This window comes from Boeremia exigua (assembly GCF_020726555.1).
Source record: "Boeremia exigua strain MPI-SDFR-AT-0100 chromosome Unknown C7974scaffold_1, whole genome shotgun sequence".
Lineage (NCBI taxonomy): Eukaryota > Fungi > Ascomycota > Dothideomycetes > Pleosporales > Didymellaceae > Boeremia > Boeremia exigua.
The window spans coordinates 1,504,154-1,522,098 of NW_025763518.1; the positions used below are offsets into that span (position 1 = coordinate 1,504,154).

The 17,945-nt window shown below is 54.6% G+C and overlaps 6 protein-coding genes across 6 annotated transcripts; 3 read left to right on the forward strand and 3 right to left on the reverse strand.

The window, feature by feature from the left end:
- Positions 1–779: 779 nt before the first annotated feature.
- On the forward strand, positions 780–3,626 carry C7974DRAFT_371177 (uncharacterized protein; the record flags this gene model as incomplete). Its single annotated transcript, XM_046140003.1, has 2 exons — positions 780–2,694; positions 2,746–3,626. The coding sequence occupies 2 exons, from the start codon at positions 780–782 to the stop codon at positions 3,624–3,626; spliced, it is 2,796 nt and encodes a 931-aa protein (XP_046002759.1).
- A 23-nt stretch (positions 3,627–3,649) lies between these two features.
- Positions 3,650–5,160, forward strand: C7974DRAFT_12565 (lipase/esterase family protein). Its single transcript, XM_046135250.1, has 2 exons — positions 3,650–4,955; positions 5,001–5,160. The coding sequence occupies exons 1-2, from the start codon at positions 4,043–4,045 to the stop codon at positions 5,120–5,122; spliced, it is 1,035 nt and encodes a 344-aa protein (XP_046002760.1). The 5' UTR covers positions 3,650–4,042; the 3' UTR covers positions 5,123–5,160.
- On the reverse strand, positions 4,943–6,448 carry C7974DRAFT_325298 (peroxisomal targeting signal 2 receptor). Its single transcript, XM_046138965.1, has 2 exons — positions 6,153–6,448; positions 4,943–6,098 (listed from the first exon to the last, which is right to left on the reverse strand). Exons 1-2 carry the CDS (start codon positions 6,314–6,316, stop codon positions 5,198–5,200), a joined length of 1,065 nt encoding a protein of 354 aa, XP_046002761.1. The 5' UTR covers positions 6,317–6,448; the 3' UTR covers positions 4,943–5,197.
- Positions 6,449–6,573: 125 nt separating this feature from the next.
- Positions 6,574–8,144, forward strand: C7974DRAFT_12611 (uncharacterized protein). The gene is made up of 2 exons (XM_046135263.1): positions 6,574–7,229; positions 7,279–8,144. The coding sequence occupies exons 1-2, from the start codon at positions 6,612–6,614 to the stop codon at positions 8,047–8,049; spliced, it is 1,389 nt and encodes a 462-aa protein (XP_046002762.1). The 5' UTR covers positions 6,574–6,611; the 3' UTR covers positions 8,050–8,144.
- A 716-nt stretch (positions 8,145–8,860) lies between these two features.
- On the reverse strand, positions 8,861–11,661 carry C7974DRAFT_12607 (uncharacterized protein). The gene is made up of 4 exons (XM_046135261.1): positions 11,031–11,661; positions 10,028–10,983; positions 9,432–9,980; positions 8,861–9,379 (listed from the first exon to the last, which is right to left on the reverse strand). The coding sequence occupies exons 1-4, from the start codon at positions 11,436–11,438 to the stop codon at positions 9,151–9,153; spliced, it is 2,142 nt and encodes a 713-aa protein (XP_046002763.1). The 5' UTR covers positions 11,439–11,661; the 3' UTR covers positions 8,861–9,150.
- A 966-nt stretch (positions 11,662–12,627) lies between these two features.
- Positions 12,628–16,151, reverse strand: C7974DRAFT_382718 (DNA polymerase phi-domain-containing protein). Its single transcript, XM_046140701.1, has 4 exons — positions 15,674–16,151; positions 15,043–15,625; positions 14,171–14,994; positions 12,628–14,114 (listed from the first exon to the last, which is right to left on the reverse strand). The coding sequence occupies exons 1-4, from the start codon at positions 16,088–16,090 to the stop codon at positions 12,891–12,893; spliced, it is 3,048 nt and encodes a 1,015-aa protein (XP_046002764.1). The 5' UTR covers positions 16,091–16,151; the 3' UTR covers positions 12,628–12,890.
- Positions 16,152–17,945: the final 1,794 nt, after the last annotated feature.

Below are 17,945 nucleotides of genomic sequence, written 5' to 3' on the forward strand. Positions count from 1 at the left end.
GTTTCTTACACCGTGTAGAGGGCTATGCGAGCAGATTCGTGCTGTGGGCAAGTGACGTCCGGTGAGCTCGTGCGGCACCAAGGTGGTAGGCGTGTGATGCGGATTAAGCGGACAGTTCGCATGAAGGCGGCGGCCAGGGCTCCCGCGGGCTCCTGCAGACGCCCCCTCACGAGTCACATTGGCCGCAGCAGCGCGGTGAGGGCTCGCGGTGCCTCCCAGAAGCGTCAAACCTGCGCCACGTTGCAGACGGGCGGCACGCACAGCTTAGCGACCGGCGCCGTCCTGTCAGATATAGAAGCAGTTCGTGGAGCGGCGTGTCGAGCATGGGCAGTCGCGACTTCCAAGTTCAGAGCGCGCACCTGCATACGTCATCGAATCAACAGACCCTTGACGGCCCTCTTCCAAGGTGCGCCTGATCGCGGCCTGCTGTGGGCTCGCTGGCGCCCAGCCCTCCTGCCCGTCACCTATTTCTCACCGCCGCACCGCCATTCCACCGCTCACTGTGCATCCCCATACCCGTGAGCGCGCTGATCAACACGCTCGCCAATCCTGCCGCCTGCGATCGGCACCACCACTGCGCGCTCCCGCTCGACTCCGCCCGCCGCCCGGCCCCAGATTCGCCCGGACGCTGGCTCCGACGAGCCTGCACCGCGACATCATAGCGGATTCGCTGTCACTGCTGCCACTGCTGCCGCTGCCGCTGCCGCTCCCGCCCGCGCACACAGCACCCGCGCCTCTGCGACGCTGCCCCGCGTCCCGGCCCCCACCCCGCGCCCGCCATGTCGGCCATCTACAAGCGCACTGAGCGCGAGCGCGAGCGCGACTGGGACACGCAGTCCCAGGGCGCCCCGCGCAGCTACACCACCGTGCGGCGCTACAAGGTGCCCGAGTACGACCTGGCCGGCGACACGTACGAGCAGGAGATGCGCCTCGTGCACCGGCCCCGCGACGACTACGAGGAGCACCGCGAGGTGCGCAAGGAGTACGTCGTGGAGCGCAACGACCCGCCGCCCACCCGCAGCGAGGTCCGCAGCGAGGTCCGCGAGTACCGCTATGTCGACCGCTCGCCGTCGCCGCCGCGCCGCGAGGTCCGCGAGTACCGCATCGAGCGCGAGATCGACCGCTCGCCGTCGCCCGTCCGCTCCAGCGCACGCGAGATCCGCATCTCCCGCGAGTATGAGCGTGACCTGCAGGAGCAGCAGCGCGACTACCAGCCGTACGACCTCGAGCGCTACTCGCGCTCCACCGAGTTCTTCCGCCCCGAGCCGCCCCCGCCGCCCGCTCCCCAGCCCATCATCATCCGCAACGAGGCCCCGCCCGCCCAGCAGCCCATCATCATCCGGGAGGAAGTGCCGCAGCCCATCATCATCCGCGAGCGCATCCAGGAGCCCGCCTACGAGCTCATCGAGCGTTCAGAGGTCTACGAAGACAGACAGGTTGCCAGGCCCCGCGTTGACGAAGACTACTACTACGAGCGCCGCATCAAGGAAGTCGACCGGGGCGGCCGCAGAGAAGAGCGCTACTTCGACGAGCGCGAGTACCACGACCGCCACGGCGGTCGGGAATACTACAGTGACGACGACGCTGTCTACGTTCACAAGGAGAAAGACACCTGGGAGCGCGACGGCAGTCCACACGGCAAACGCAGCGCCGCTGCAGGAGCACTTGCCGGAGTTGCCGCAGGCCAGATGCTCAGACATCACCGCAAGAGAAAGGGCGAAGAGGCCGGAGGCAGCATTGGCAACGCCCTGGGCTACGGGACGCTTGGTGCCGTCAGCGCCGTGGCGCTCGACCGCTACAACAACCGCGACCGGTCTCGATCCCTCTCCTCAGACCGAGGAAGACGCCGGAAGCACAGAAGCAAGAGTCGCCACCGCAGCAAGTCCCGCGTGCGAGAGGTCGGCACACTTGCAGCTCTCGCAGGTGTCGGTCTTGCTGCGTACGCTGTAGGCAAGCGAAACAAGGAAAAGAACGTCCCCGTTACCACTGTAGTCGAAGAACATCGGAGTAGGTCCCGAAGGCGGAAGGGGGGTTCTAGACACGGCCGAAGTAGGTCCAGGTCTGTGACTGTTATCGAAGAGACTGGCCGTGGCAGGTCTCGTAGCACGAGTAAGCACCTTGATCCTGAGCACCGCAATAGGCGGGCAGCATCTGTCGGTCTCGCCAGTGCTGCTGTTGCCGGCCTTGTCTCACGCAACCGGAGCAAATCTCGAAAACGCAAGGGCAAGCGCTCGCCTAGCCGCGTGCGCCAGGGCGCACCCATCGCTGCCGCCGGTGTTGCCGGCGCAGCAGTCACTGGACTGTACGAGAGGCACAAGGCTAAGAAGGAGGCTAGGGCGCTCTCGCGGTCCAAGTCGAGATCGCGCTCAAGATCAAGGTCGGTGCTCTCCCGCCTCACTGGGCGCAGCTCCAGTCGACCTAGAAGCACAAAGAGTGACCCTGTGCTAGTAGAGTACGGTGGTGATCCAATCTATACCGACCGTGAACGGAGCCGGTCGCGCGGTGCACGCAGTAGACGACGACGCGGTTCCTCGTCCTCTTCGGACAATCGACGCGGTAGCCGAAGTCGAAGCAAGAGTCGCACACGAAAGGTTGCGGAGACCGCCGCGGTCGCTGGTGTTGCTGGATTAGCCGCTCATGAAGCAGCAAAGAGGCGCGATCGCAAGAAGGCTGAGAAGGAGCGAGATCGACGACGTAAGTATCTACTTTCTCCCGCCTTGCATCACATTACTCACAGATTGACAGATGAAGACGAGTCTGCCTATAGTCAAGACAGCTATAGTCCAGGCGGACGCTACAGTCCTGGCCGCTACAGCCCAGGTCAATCGACCGCACACCCCAACGATTCTCGTTTTTTCCCGGAGACCAACTACTTTCCTCCCCCGCCAACAGCTCCTGTTACTGGCAATCTCCAAAACGCCCCATATGCACCCTACAACCCGGCCGACTACCCACCACACAATGATTACGGCCCACCACCACCTCCAGCAGGCTATGTTCACGAGGACATGCATCCAGGAAATCCTTACGTTCGCCCGGACCAGAACCAATTCTACCAAGCACGTCGCGGAGACGAGAATGTGAGTGCTCCAGTCCCAAAGAACTCTGGCACCGAGCACGTTACTCCTGTTTCTACGCGTGGTGGGTTTCAGCCTGCCCACGCTTCTGACGAATATACTAATGGTGGCCCAGGTCTAAGCAATGCTCGCAAAGAATCACCGACACTTGCACCTAGTCCAGTGAACACACGAGAGAAAGGAGTGAAGTTCGATCTTAATCCGCAAGAACAAGAGATATCACCTAACCCTTCGCCTGAGCGCAGCACCGAGAACAGAGACCGACATCGTGAGCGTAGAGACAGTAGTGATTCTGATGAGGAAAGACGTGGTGCCGACCAAGACAGAGATCGTGATAGGGATCACAGACGACGCCACACGGACGAGCGATCCAACGGCTCTCAAGGCTCGGGTCGTGATCGCAAACGACACCGACGCACTGAATCACCAGGATCGGACACGGATTCCACAATTGAACTTCCCCCACGCTTCGACGATAAGGGACGCAGAAATGATGATGATCCAGCAGCGGACAAGTTGGAGCAGGTCTTACAGTCTTTGTTCAGGTAGTGCGCCTTTATCTGCCCATTGTTTTCTAATCTTTTTTTCCATTCCTACTTCATAACGACTCAAGACACGAAAGCATGAATGAGCTTACGATACCCACGAGATGCCAAGCATAAGATAGAATATAATTCAGCGCTTTGATTATAGTTTATGGTTTTCTTTCCCACAACGCTCTTACCATTTGGCGTGTCCACGATCGCCCCTGTCAACATCGGCCAGTCGCACTACCTGACAGCGCCACGGATTGGCAAGCACCGACCGAGGTCAGCAGCCACATCGTATCTCGCATTGGGTAGAAGCACCACTGACATCGGAGAGAACGTCTTTAACAGCCGGGATAAATACAATGCGACAGAGCACTTCACACGTCGACTCGAATCTTGCGCGTGTAAGACGCTCACAAGTGTAACTTCACCACCATGGCCCTCACGCACCTCTTAGCAAAGCTATCGATCTTCCCACGCATCCTGCAACCCACAACCGATGCCCTCTTCTCCAGTCTCCCATTCACCCATCGATGGCGCCTCCTCCTTCTCCAACCCATCAACGTTCTTGCCTTCTCCCTAACCTGCTCCACCTTCCTCTTCACCACCTCCTACACCGTGACCTACATCCCTACCCGCAGCGGCCCAAAGCGCTGCCTCGTCTTCCAGCCGCCTCGCCTTCCACCCGACACCGCCCCGCGCCCGCTGCACATCGACTTCCACGGCGGCGGCTTCGTCGGCGGCGGCCCCGAGCAGAACGTCCGCTGGTGCGCACTGCTGGCGCAGCGCACCGGCGCCGTCGTCGTGAGCGGCTCGTACCGGCTGGCGCCGCGGCACGTGTATCCCGCAGCACACGACGACGCGGACGACATTGTGCGCCACGCCGTTGCGAACGCCGCGGTGTTGGGCGCAGACTCGGGCTTGCTGACGTTGGGGGGCAGTTCTGCGGGCGGCGCGCTGGCGCTGGGGGCGTGTCAGGGCTTGCCGGCTGGCGCGGCCAAGGCGTGGCTTGGGTTCTGCGTCCCTGTGGATTTGAGGCTGAGGCCGCGGGATAAAGTGCGGCCTGAGGGGTTTCCGGCGCGGAATCCGTTGGCGGTTCTCGAGCCGCTGTTTGATGCGTATGCGGGGACGGAGAGGGAGGGGAATAGTGGGGATGCGAGGTGTCATCCTGTTCTTGCTGGCAGTGAGGATTTGCCCGAGGATTTGCTGTTTGTGTGTGCAGGGATCGATATTCTTCTGCATGAGCAGACGGTGCTTGTTGAGAGGCTTGACAGGGAAAGGACGGAGAGGGGTGATGGGGCGGTGGATGTCATGGTCGTGGAGAAGGGGTTTCATGGGTTTATTGAGTGTGAGTATCTAGTCCCCGAACTTTGAAACTATACTGACTGTGTAGTGCCTTCGTTGATCATGGAGAAGGAAAGGCTAGAGGTTTTCGAGAAGGCACTTGGCTTTGTGAAAGCAGTGCACAGGAAGCACGGGTTCGACTTCGACTATAAGAAGCAGCGGGTAATGTAGGAGCGCGAAATTCCGGTGTTCGGATATCCCTTCCAGCGGCAGAAGTACATGCAAAGTCCACTCACGATATTTTCATTACCGCATGATCGCCCTGGCGTCCCAGACCATGACTTTCTCATCCCACCCTGTGCTGGCGCACCACCCCTCAGCTCCAAACAGACACCAGTCTACACCTGTGACGAATTCTGTATGCCGCCCCATCCTGCCCATTTCTCTCCCGCCTCCAAACACCATAGGGTCTTCTAACATGTTCTCCTGCTTCATTGTCCCTGCGCCCATCGCGCTCCCATCCGTCCATACACGACAAGTCATATCGTAACTTGCACTGAGCAATATATCTGACAAGTGTGGGCTCCACGTCAATCTCCGCACAGCGTACTCATGTCCAGGTAGCACTGCAATTGGCCCAGCAGCAGCCATCCGTATGTCAAACGTCCGTATCAGGCGGTCCACGCCCGCCGTCGCTACAATACTGTCTCGGTACTTGTTCCAGTCGTGCGTCAAGGCTTCACTCGGCGGTACGCCCACTGAAGCTGCAGCACCCATCCGTGGCTTCGGCGGCGTGTGTATCGGCACGCTCATCGTAAGGTGGTTACTCGCGCTGGCCGGGGTCCTGAGGTCGAACACGCGCAAATGGCTATCGCTGCTCACACTGCTCACGATGCTGGGCGCATGCGGGCTGAACTGCGCCGAGTACGTGCAGCTGTGTGTCGGTAGCGTGGTGATGCTGGCGTTGTGATTGGGGTTCCAGATCTTGATTGTGCCATCCCACGACGAGGAGAGGAACGTATCCTTCGACACGAGATTCCAGTGCACGCTGAAGACTTCGCGCGCGTGCTCGGTCCACGACTGGATCGGGAACTGGTCGACGTTAATGTCGAAGAGCTTCACGGAGCCGTCGCCGCCCGCGGTAAGGATCTGCGATTCATGCGCCTCGGACCAGGTCGAGTCGAAGAGCGAGTCTTGTGTGTCGAACCTGTGCAGCTATTAATACATGCGACGATGAAGGAGCATGTGAATGTGGACATACCACTTTTCTGCTACGATTCCGTTTTGCGTCAGGCCGAGGATGTATAGCCTGCCATTCCCCACAAGCCCGAAGTTCGACGAGCTGGCGACTGCTATGCGCGAATCGAAGAATGGCGAGTACTTGACGCTGTAGCCGTTGAAACCCTGTGTCCGGAACTCCAACATGGTGCTGTTGATTTGAAAACTAACGCCAACTGGCAAATTCCTGCGTATTATATGTCGTGTACTACGAGGAATGTGTCGAGCATCGTCGCTCGCACAAGTCTCAAGCTGTTGGTGTATGGCAACATGGTTGGGATGACCAGTGAAGAACGGCCGAGGCTGAGATCTAGCGGGGTTGCCCGCCGATCTAATTGCGCACGTGACAACGCGATGGCAGTGGCGCGTCTTTTGAGGTGATTCAGCTACTTCTGGCTGGTCATCACAAACATGTGCAGGACCAATTTGACCACAACAGAACATGGACGCCTTCGTGTTGAGAAAGAGGAAGCGGGTTGAAGCACCGCAAAAGCCCGCACCGCCACTGTCTACAGCTTTTCAGCACGTCTCAACACCAGAACAGGAAGAAGAATCTACAGATTTCAAATTGGCTATATTGGCTTCACTGCACCCGGTTGCCGACGAGGCAACGTTACTTGAGGCATTGCTGGCTTCGGATGGGTCTGTCGAGAAAGCATCTACTTGCCTCACACAGAGCACACTTGCATCTCCAAGAAAACGAAGTGCGAACGCTGCTACTGGATATCAATCGTCACTATCATGTTTTCGTTTAAATCCCGATGATAGTGGACTTTCAAAAAAGCCTTTGGTCAAGAAAGGCAAGACCCTCTTCCTGTTCAGTCCCGAAGACATCGAGCAGAATACACCATGCTCCATCATCCATAACTTTCTGCCGCCCCAGCAAGCAACTTCGTTATTAAAGCAACTGCTCGAGGAGACGCCAACGTATCAGAGTCTCGAGTTCAAGCTGTTCGATCGCGTGGTGACCAGCCCTCATACGTTCTGCTTCTACGTCAATTCTTTTGCCGAAGCCGAGGAGCAGAAGACAGAGTACATCTATGATGGTCGCAAAATCGAGGTAGGATAGGAAGCCACCTTAAATATTGGATTATACTTATATCTCGCAGAGTGTCCAGCAAACTCTACCAGAGATGCTCAACGCAGCCCCCCAGGTCGAAGAAGCAGTCAACCGCGAAATACAACGTCGGATCCGAGACTTCTATCCCAACGGCGAGAAGCTAAAATACCAATCTCACCAGCCCTGGAAAGCCAACACAGCATTCGTAAACTGCTACGACGGCCCACAGGAGCATGTTGGCTACCACGCCGACCAATTGACGTATATTGGCCCACGCGCTGTCATCGGCAGCCTGAGCCTTGGAGTCGCGCGCGAATTCCGCGTCCGCAAGATCCATGCCGAAGACGACAAGTACCGCAAAGACGACGGCTCTCTAGCAGACGCCCAAGGGCAGATCTCCATTCACTTGCCGCACAATTCGCTACTGATCATGCATGCCGAGATGCAGGAAGAATGGAAACACTCCATTGCCCCTGCACAAGCTATTGACCCGCACCCTTTGGCAAAGAACAAGCGGCTCAATATCACCTACCGGTTCTACAAGGACAGCCTGCACCCGCGGTACACGCCCAAGTGTAAATGCGGCGTATCCACTGTGCTGCGCTGCGCTACAAGGAAGAAAGAGTCTCGGGGCCGGTACATGTGGATGTGCCACACAAACTACATCCCGGGACAAGACGGATGCTCGTTCTTCCAGTGGGCCGAGTTTGATGACGATGGAGAGCCACCCTGGGCCATGACGGCAAGGGCTGATCGCGAGAGACCGGTCAAAGAGCAACAGGCTTCAGCGGACGGCGAGAAGACTGCAGTGGTCACATGAGACTACTGTGACTTTGAAGTACCGAATCGAGCTCAATGCAACATTCAATACCCACTCGGACATCATAGAATCCTTAGGTGCTTCGCACCACGCGACCTGGTGCCCGCCATAAAGCATCTATCTCAGGCTCGCGCACCACGCGACCCTACTCTAATTCCACAGCTGGCTGTGCCTCGGCGATACGCTCGGCTACACACACGCGCTTTCTGCGCTCCTCAGTGGCACTTTGTGCCGGCCCAGGATCGGCTTTGCACACGACCCCGGCATGTGGATCCGGATAAATCGAAGTCGATAATATGGGGTGCATACGCACCATCCCTGAAGCCTGTTGACCATGCTGGGCGATGCAGATAAGCTTTGTTGCAATTTATAGATATTGATCTGACCTGAGTTCTGCGCTGAGGCAAAAGGCTGTGTTGCGTGGCAGTAGATGGGGCTGATGGAGGGGCTACTGTACCAGGCAGAAGACGCGGTCAGATTACTGCAGAAAAGACAGCGGGGTTTCAAAGTTTGATTATGCATTGTGCAGAGTACAGAGTATCCATTTTTATCAGTATATGTTCGGATATATCGTTACACTGCGTCGAGGCTCTTTACTCGAGTATTGCGGTTCCGCCACTATGCACAAAGTTGACTTCATTTGCCAATCGGTGTACCACCTGTCGCAGTATCATTCTTGTACACACTGAAAATGTGTTTCGTGAAACTGCTGCCACTTGAGCTTCTCTTGCTGTTGTACGACTAGTGCCATACTTGATAGCCTGTGGCAGTGGTACGACGTTCTATTACCCGGCGGTACTTTTCATCACATTACCAGCGAGCATATTGCCCGCCAGGTACCTAGTGAAGAAACCCCTGTGGAAGAGAATGTTCCATGCATCGTCCCCTGCATTACTGCGAATGTGATAACTTTGCATGTTGCATGCGTGGAGCGACGTCAGGCTTCTAGATTTCAACTGTGCTGTCGAGTCGTCTGCATGACGATCTGAGCCGGACAACGTCCTGAACACGTAAGACTGACTGAGCGATTAGCTCAGGTCAGAGTTTGTCGTACGGTGGATCGTGGTAGTATGTGGGTGTCTTGTCGCCAAGGTCCGTCTGTCAAGAGTCGAATTTGAGTCCAGCGGTGCGAAGCCACATCTGCCGCTTTCCCTCTGCTTCACGGACAAGCTCGGCAGAGAGTCGTATACTGGGAGCAAGATGTGCATAACGATCTATCTCTAGCACAACGTTGTTGATGATATCGTCCATGGTCGCTGGCGGAGGTAGGAGCTGTGACAATGATTGGGTCATGGTCGCGCCCATAATGAGAAGAGTCTGCGAGACGATACTGTAGACATGTTAGCATAACGTGGGATAGTATCATGGAGAAAGGGACTTACGATAGCGCGCCTTGGAATAGGTACGGTAGATGGCCTGCATGGTGCGCAGTAATGTACTCAAGTTGGCGTACACATGCCTCCAAGCACTTGTGGCAATTGTCCTGTACGCTAGAATCCAATGCAAGACTCTCGTCCTGCAAGACAAGCAGTACGTATGGTCGGAAGATAATTGTCCGGCAGGCAAAGTACCGTAACCTTAGTACAGTCTGTACCGGGTTTTGCAGGGGCACCCGGTCAAGCGGGAACTGCATCGCAGGCGGCAAGCCAGCATACCACTGATTCAGTTGGAAGTCCAATTCCACCACAAGGGGATCCAACTGGGCGATCGACGTGGCGGCAGGTCCTTTCGAATATGGTGTGGTACGGATGTAGAGCATCGAGCTCACCCGGTTGAGGAGTCTTCGGAGGGCAATTTCGGCAAGGAAATACCACAACTCATCTCGGCCCACCGCTTCAGTACCCATGTCTTCAAAGCCGGTAGGCAATGAGAACCCTTCTTCAAATTGCGAGATGCCGGAGTGTGGCAAGTCGAGCTCGGCGAGAAGGTCGCTGCCATGATTGTCAGTAAACGAAAATGCAAAGGCTGGCTAGCTTACCTTTCAATCATCACTGCGTTCCAATACACCCTCCGGCCTAGCTCTTCTTCGGCTGGCGATACTCTTCCGGGGGCGCTCAGAAGAAGTTGCAGCTTCATGCTAGCTCCTGATAGAACGTTCCATGCTTCCACAGGTCGGACCAGATACACCAGGTAGGCAGCGGCCAGGATCTGACACTGCGCAGCAACCATGTTGTTCCTCGTCATTACGCTAGGAAGCAGATCCCATGCTGCAGCAAAGTACGGCAAACCAGGAGGATCCTTCTCGGGGTTATGCAACGTTATGCTTCCGGTGCTACCAGCGTGGCCAAGTGCAAGCACGAGGAGTACTATGCAGCTCTCCGGCCCTCCGCGAAAGCCGTGTGCAAGCGCGGTTTGGTAGTAGCTGCTCCAGTTGTATGGGTTTACGCAGGCATAAAAGACGTTTACTCGCTCGAAATATGCCTGGACATACGGGCCTGTGTTGGAAAGATCCAATCCCCGTGACGTACCAAGGTTGACCGGCTCCCGGCTCATCTCCAGCTGAAGTAGGATCTTTGGGTCGTATGGACGAGAAACCAGCTCTCGAATCATAGGGGAGGACAACAGGTTCAAAGCCGCAGTGTTATGCGTCTTTGGCATGGTCGATATGTTGGAGGGATGATTGGTCCACGTACCGATGCCGTTGATTGGCTGTACCATGCCCAGGCTGGACAGATGGCCGTTGCTGCGTCCGAGGTAGTCCTCACTTGTGGCGTTGCTTATTGTTGGTGAGTGAGTGGCTAACGAGAAAGTGCTGGTGAGACTGGTCTGCAGAAGACCTTCAATGCGATTGAGATGTTCCAAGATCAGTTTATCGCCAGCGTCCAGCTTGATACCTGGTTCCCTGTAGATGCATTCTGCGTTGAGTTCTGTACAAAGCCTGCACTTTGGTCTCGTACCGTCGCAACGCGATTTCCTGGACCGACATATTTCACACTACGCTTGTCAGCTGGTACTAGGTACAAGGAGATGAGTTGTAGTACCGCGATAGTAGCACGTCGCCTTGGATAGTCGATTGTGTCAGTACTGGGACGCTTCTTATTCGAAGACCGTTGATCGCTGGTGCCGTTGGAATTGATGCTTGTGGGTGCGGAGGATCCTCCCTGATTCGTTGCGGGCGGTGTTCCGTTTGTGGACATCTCACGATCGGTACCAGATGACTGAGACATGTTGCGGGGCCGCTTTCGGTATGAATTCAGACCACCACCACCAAAAAAAAGGCCATTCGGAGACTCGAGGAGGTGAGGAGATCGAAGTGCAGACTTGAGCATGAAGCCGCTCGCGTCCGGTAAAGTGGAAAGATTAAGACAAAAGGAGTCTCGCGGGAAGAGACCATTGGTGGTTGCTGCTGACACGGGACTAATGTCTGGAGAAGGCGTGAGTTCGGCCATGATTGGTGGAACGGCCGAAGGAAGCTGCAATCGAGTCTTCTGGTGTGGACAAGCGCGCAGCCACGATATCGACACAAACGTCCAAGATCAAAGTCGGAACGCGGTGTGAAGTGTGTTTCTTTGTGTTTGAAAAGCTGTCAGAATGTAAACTCGTACAGCAGGCAGTAGTGAGCATAGGCAGCCGCCCTCCCGCAAATATATTGCTCTGAGATTTCGCCTCCCTTAGCCTCAGGGCGACTGAACTGTCAACGCGAGATGAGGGTGGCTCGAATGCGGGGACGGGCTGGGGCGCAGATGCCTCCACAACTCGGCTCAGACACTCAAACTGGCGCCAGATAATCGTGCCAGGGTGTCAGCGGATTCGACTCCAGGGCTCCAACAAGACCTTGCCAAGGTGGCAATTGAAAGCCTCCAATCCCTTCCCAGCCATGAAAGACAATCAGGGTCCTAATGGCGGTGACAGCCGTGCGCTGATGGCTGGAGCCTTTTGATGCTTACCGAACAGTTTGCATGAAGCACAGGGCACAAAAGCGCCACTCTGCTTGTCCATGCGACCCGTCGAATCAAGGTAGGGAAGCGAGTAGTCCTGCATCTAAACCCATATTGGCTGTAAGTCGCTAACACGGCTAAAGAGCAGGACATCGCCGTCTTAGCACGGAACACCATGTGTATAGCACCCACAGTCAGGTACGACCAATTTGACTATAAGACGATCAGCAGTGGACCTGCATCAGAGTCATCTGTTGATCATGAGAATGTTGAAGTATTCAGGACGCTAGCAGCGCCCTCAGCCACTGCAAATCACCTGGAGACATAGTTCTCGTTCCATCGGCTGCAGTACCTTTCATGCTGCATCTGATATCAAACGAACGTCCTGCATTCCGAGAGGAGTTTACTTAGAATAATGAAACCTTGGAAATTGCAAATTGGCGCCAGTGACGGTCGAAGAAGCGCCGGAAGAACCACACAGTTTGACAGTCCTGGTATGCATCTCCACGTCTCATGAAAACCGTACCTCCGTGTCGTGGTTGGTTGGATAGCTAATTACCGCTTTGGAGACGGACCTGAGAAGTGCCCTCGTGGTCTGACACGCGGGCTACCTATCCACGTGGCGTGCAGAATCAAAGATTGTGGGGTATGTCCGGACCAAAGATGGCCTCTCACGAGACGTACGTGGTATAAAGACAAAGCCAGACTAGTTCTAGAAGGTGTAGTATCAAGGTTCAGATCTGCGGGTACGACCGCGCTATGCGCTACTGCAGCCGATATTACTTTGCTGTACTGGAGTAATACATGTACAAGGCGCAGGACTTGCCGTTAAACTAGCTACGCGCAGGCAAGATTCTCGCTATCAATATGTAAGTCACACGCAGCTGTTAAGACACTGAACGAGGGGCGTGATGACGCGTTTGCGGATGTTGGCAATAGATGGTATCGCATACGTCTATGTTACTACTTGCTCTGCTTCTGGGCGTTCATCGACCAGTTCTGGAATTGCGTGAACAGTGTTGGCTGGAGAGGCGACTTTTTGTCCGCAAACCACTGCTTCTGTGTCTCCGCATACACATCCACAACACCGGAGTAGTTCGCTTTATCGAGGCCCACAAGTACCTTGACCACGTGCAAGCTAGCGCTACTGCACACATCGGCGTGAGCTTTGGCGCCACCGCCATTCTTCGCTTCCTCGTGAATACCCTTCAGTGTTGCCCACACTGTCTCAATCGCTTCTGGCTTTGGCAGAGGAGCCTTGTGCTTCGAGCGGGTATCGAAGTATGTCTTGAGCAACTTGCTGCTCTTCTCGGCCAACTGCTTATTTGCACTCGCACGTGTGCGGCGTAGTATGGGCAGAAGGACCTCCAGTGTGAGTGCGTTTGAGTACTGCTTCTCCAGATATATCGCCAGTAGATCGAGGACTCTCGATTTGAACTGGACGACGTTCTGCTTTGCATCTTCTCTGTCCTTCTTCTTGCTTGTGACTTGGCTTCGCTGCTTGAAGATTTTGCTAAGTTGAGGATCCAAGGCCATCATCTGCTCATCATCCATGTCGGAATCGTCGGAATCGTCGTCACCGTCCATATCAGCTTTTGCTGTTCCGAGTGTCATCTGAAGGAGGTTGTTAAACTGCGTCAACTCTGCATCATCTTCTTCATCTTCATCATCGCTGTCGTTGCTGTCAGTGTCCGAGGAATCAGACCCAGAAGACTCGTCCTCTGAGTCACCATCACCATTAACCAGCTCAACATCCGAATCTACCATTTCGACGTCTGAGTCCATCTCCGAAGCATCGCCAGAGTCATCGTCAGACTTGTCATGTTCAGTGTCGTCGTCACCTTGGTTAAACAACTCTTTCTGTCCTTCAAGGTTCTCCTCCGTGTCCAGGATCTCGGCAAGCGACTGTAAACCCTCTGAGCCAATCTCAGATGCGAAGATAGAGAAGACCTCTTCACCAATCTTGCGAAATAGGGTGCGTGGGTTGCCGAGGAAGGATAAAACAATCTCGACAAATGCATCTGAGCCTTCGCCAGAGTTCTTGTCTTTTGCCATAGCCTTGCGAGACGCATCAAGATCGTCGAGCATCATGATGGCATCACCGTCACCGTTGTAGACTTGCAGCAATGTCAACGCATAGAGAAGTATGAAACCCTCTGCCGCCATTTTGTTGCCAGCAATTGATCCCTGTTATGCTTGTATTAGCTGTGCTGGTCAGAGATTGTTGTGAATGTTTTGTCTACCTTTTTGGAGATCTTATCAAGAGTCTCGAATGCTTTCTGGACTGTTTCCATGACATTCGGTTCCGCCTTGAAAATCGACTCAAGCGTCTTGGTAGATGCGTTCTTAGCCCGAACAATGTTTATGATCATCGAGGCGAAATAAGACTTGGTGCCAACCTCGACACCAAGCAACTTCGTGAGACTCGAGGAAAGACGCTCTTGGAACATTGTCCTGCTGGCTTCGCTGATTGGAGGAAGAGGTACCTTGCTGGTCTTCACGTCTTTTGAAGGGGTGAAATATGCTTGCTCCACCAGCAGTTCAACGATACCCCGAAGCCAGTTGTCGCCATCGAGAGTATCTTCAGATAGTTCATCATAGCGCTTGAACTGCTTTATTGTGTTAATGAGGAGATCAGCGATGACCTGTCGACGACTGTCTGCAACATTCTGCTCCTCGGTGTCGGGCCGAAGGATAATGGACTTCAGGTGTCGGACGATCTTCTTGAGTGCACTATCATCAGCCGAGAGAAGAACTTGCTCGAGCGTCTTGGTTTTTGTAGCCCTGTCAAAATCAACGCTACCATGTTTTGTGGTGAGCGCAACAACGACGGGGAAGGCAGCGTTGCTGTCCCTTTCAACCCTCGACTGTACAGACCTGAGAGCTGCGAGTGCCGCTGTGTGAAGGAACCTATCGTCTTTCTTGCTCTGATTAACGACAGTCCTCATAAGATTTGGACTGAACAAGGCGGGAACGGCCCACGCAGGTACCTGAGAAATCATGTTGCTGAATAGTTTGAAGCCCCACGACTTTCTTTCATGAGAGGAGGTGGTCGAAAACAAATTGTCTGGTCGAGTCAGTCTTAACTTTAATACTTATTGCGCGGTGAACATACTGTCTACAATGTCGATCCACAGCTGAGGAAATTCGGGTTTGGATGGCTCTTTCGCGCTACCCTTGCTCTCCTCATCTCGCCGCAGTATTTCGCCAAAGACCAGATTCCAGGCAAAGGTAGGGTTTGGGTTTGCAGCAGCAGATTTGATAGTTCCGTCTTTGGCGTTCTCAGAATCGACATGAAAATCTTCCTTCATAAGCTTTGCTAACCGCGATCGCTCCTTCTTAGAAAGAGGATCTTTTTGATGCCAAACGCCCTCTGGTAAAATCTTCTCGTAGTTTGTCCGCACTGTAAGCCACACCGCGACGCCTTGTGGCGTACTGACAAGTTTGAATGGAGTTAGACGTTTGATTGCCTCCTCTGCGCACTGTTCGAACTGTGGCTGAGCCTTCAGACTCTTCACTGCTTCAACGAGAACTAACCCACATTCTTCGCGTAGCCATGGTATGTCGCGTGCCATTCCATAGATGTGGTCCAGAAGCTGGTTCCAGCATTCCATGGAAAGTTCCGGTTCAATGACTATTGTAGATTGCATAATAGCTTTGTATCCGAAAAGTTTACCGATCAGATGGTCTCGTCGGGCCTGTGATAGTCAGCCCTCTAAGCTCAGCGCAAGGGAAGTCACTCATACTCGTCCAGGAACATTTCCCTCGACCTCGGTCTTCTCATCAACCATTTTGATGATTGACGGGACATCATGATCCAGACCGTCAATCTTGTCACCACCAAATACTTGACGCAGCAGTTCGGTCAGTGTGAGCGAGAAACCGACTCTTGCCGCTTTCCTCTGACTGCAAAGACCCTTTATCAAGCGTGTCAACGCAGTTTCCACCTCTTTCGCAGCTGGTTTGCTCTCGGGTGAGAACCTGACAATGAGCTGTTTGGCAGCTTCAAAGCGTACTTCGTCTGATTCTGCTGCTAGGTCCTCGTAAAGCTTCGACAGCTTCAGGTGTTCTTCATTGAGTTGTTTGCGGCGTTTCGCGGGAGCCTCTTCAACATTTTCGGCCTGCACAGTATCACGCTCTCTCTTGCGGTTCTTAACACCCATTTTGGTTCTCTTCCTGGTTGATTTGATGGGACTAAGCTCGATCACGCTTGTCACGAAAAGTTCACGAACGAAAAGTTCTGCCAGAATTGTAGCTTTCACCGCTCGCTGAATGAGTGCTAGCTCAATCACGGCGGAATATGAATCCGTGGCTTGGCACCCCGCACCGCGCCTGGCAACCACGTTTGCTCAAGCGTACCACAGCAATGGTTCAGGTGGATGCTCCCCTGCAATCGGTCAAGCCTGAGTGATGGAGCTCTCGCGTTACTTTCGCGTTGCTCTGGAAGCTCCTGCAGTTTTTCCAAGGTATCCACCACTGTGCAGAATAAATACTGTGGCGAAGCCTTGTTCGGCACGACGAAAGCCGCGTGACTTTGGCCGTATAGAGCTCTTGATGAGATGCAGAATTTGTCTGCTGAATCAACATCGAAGGAAAACTAGAGCTCCGGAGTGCTTGTGTGATATACTGGTCTTTTGAAGACTTCAAGAGCAGCTGATTACTCCCTACCGTCCAGGAGTGATATGCTTACCTATAACCGCCCACTAAATATAACCCGCATGTTAAATGAAGCTCGAGAGCACTCCTTCAAGCACAACTCGAGCACAATTGTGTGCTGTGTGCTAATTCGCAGTGTTCCATACGCCCAACACAGCGTCAGTCTCCATAGAGCGAAGCCTCGCTATATGAAGCAACAGCACCCCTCCCAACCCCACAGTCACCCTGACGCAGTCCGGTGAGACCGTACACCTTCCCGCTCAGCTGCGCCAGAATCCTCATGGACCCTGGAGGTGCTCGAGATAGATTAGTTGGGCTGACAATCGCACGTTTTGAGGCGCCGCCAAGGGGGCCTGCGAGACTGGCGATAGTTGCATGGGACAACGGTAACGCCTCAACCGAGATCGACTCAGGTCCACCTCCATTGAGTTTTCTTTTCCGGCCATGCGTCTATAGCTAGAGATCTCCAGCGACGGACGTAACACTTGCGTGCAAATCTGTTCTCTTTGGAGGCTTGAAGCTTTGCCGACTCCACGAGCGTGACGAGTCTTCATGCACGAACATCGGATGCAGTCGGCCTGATGCTTACGTCTGACGAATACTGTGCTCAAACTGGCTGTCACAGTGCAGAAAAAATTCAGGGTCCTGAGACGCAGAGACCCTCCCGCAGGTCTGGGGTTGAGTGAAAAACCCATGCTCTTAGTCACGAGACTGCGCGCGCGATGCCCATTTGTGTGCCGGTTTAGGTTATTTGTGTCTAATCGCCTGTCGCGTCCACCGGGAGACGACACGCGACTGTTTGATAGCGCTTTTCGCAAGCGCCGCAATTGGCCTCTCAGCCTCTCAGGTCCACAGAAGAGGGGTCACCGGTGGTGGGGTCCAACCCGAAATGATGATGGTACCCGTTGTGAAGGCTTTGTGCACGCGGTTTGCTCGGGGGATTGGGAACGCCCGTGTTCTCGAACGACCCTTCCTAAGTTCAGCTGCTATGGCGACAGCCTCCACCGGCCTGTCCGAACCCATGTCCGGGAAGCGATTGTTTTTTGTAGCAGAGATGAGCGACGCTGTTGATGTGTTGTCTCAGGAGACAAAACAAGAAGTGCAAGACTAGCAAACTGGGAAATCGGATCATCGTGCTCATCGAACTCAGCCTTAAGAGAATGACGTTGAAGGGGTATCGTAATCGCGATGCCTCCTGGCAGCTCGATCTCGAGCACGCACTAAGAGACGGTTCTGCCACCAGCGGAGCTCGGACGAAGCCAGTTTAATGCATCCACATATGGTAAAAAGCTTGTAATATCGAGGAGTTCACGGGCCGCGCAGCACAAAACGGAGGTGCTGCGACGTCGGTTCCCTGTACCA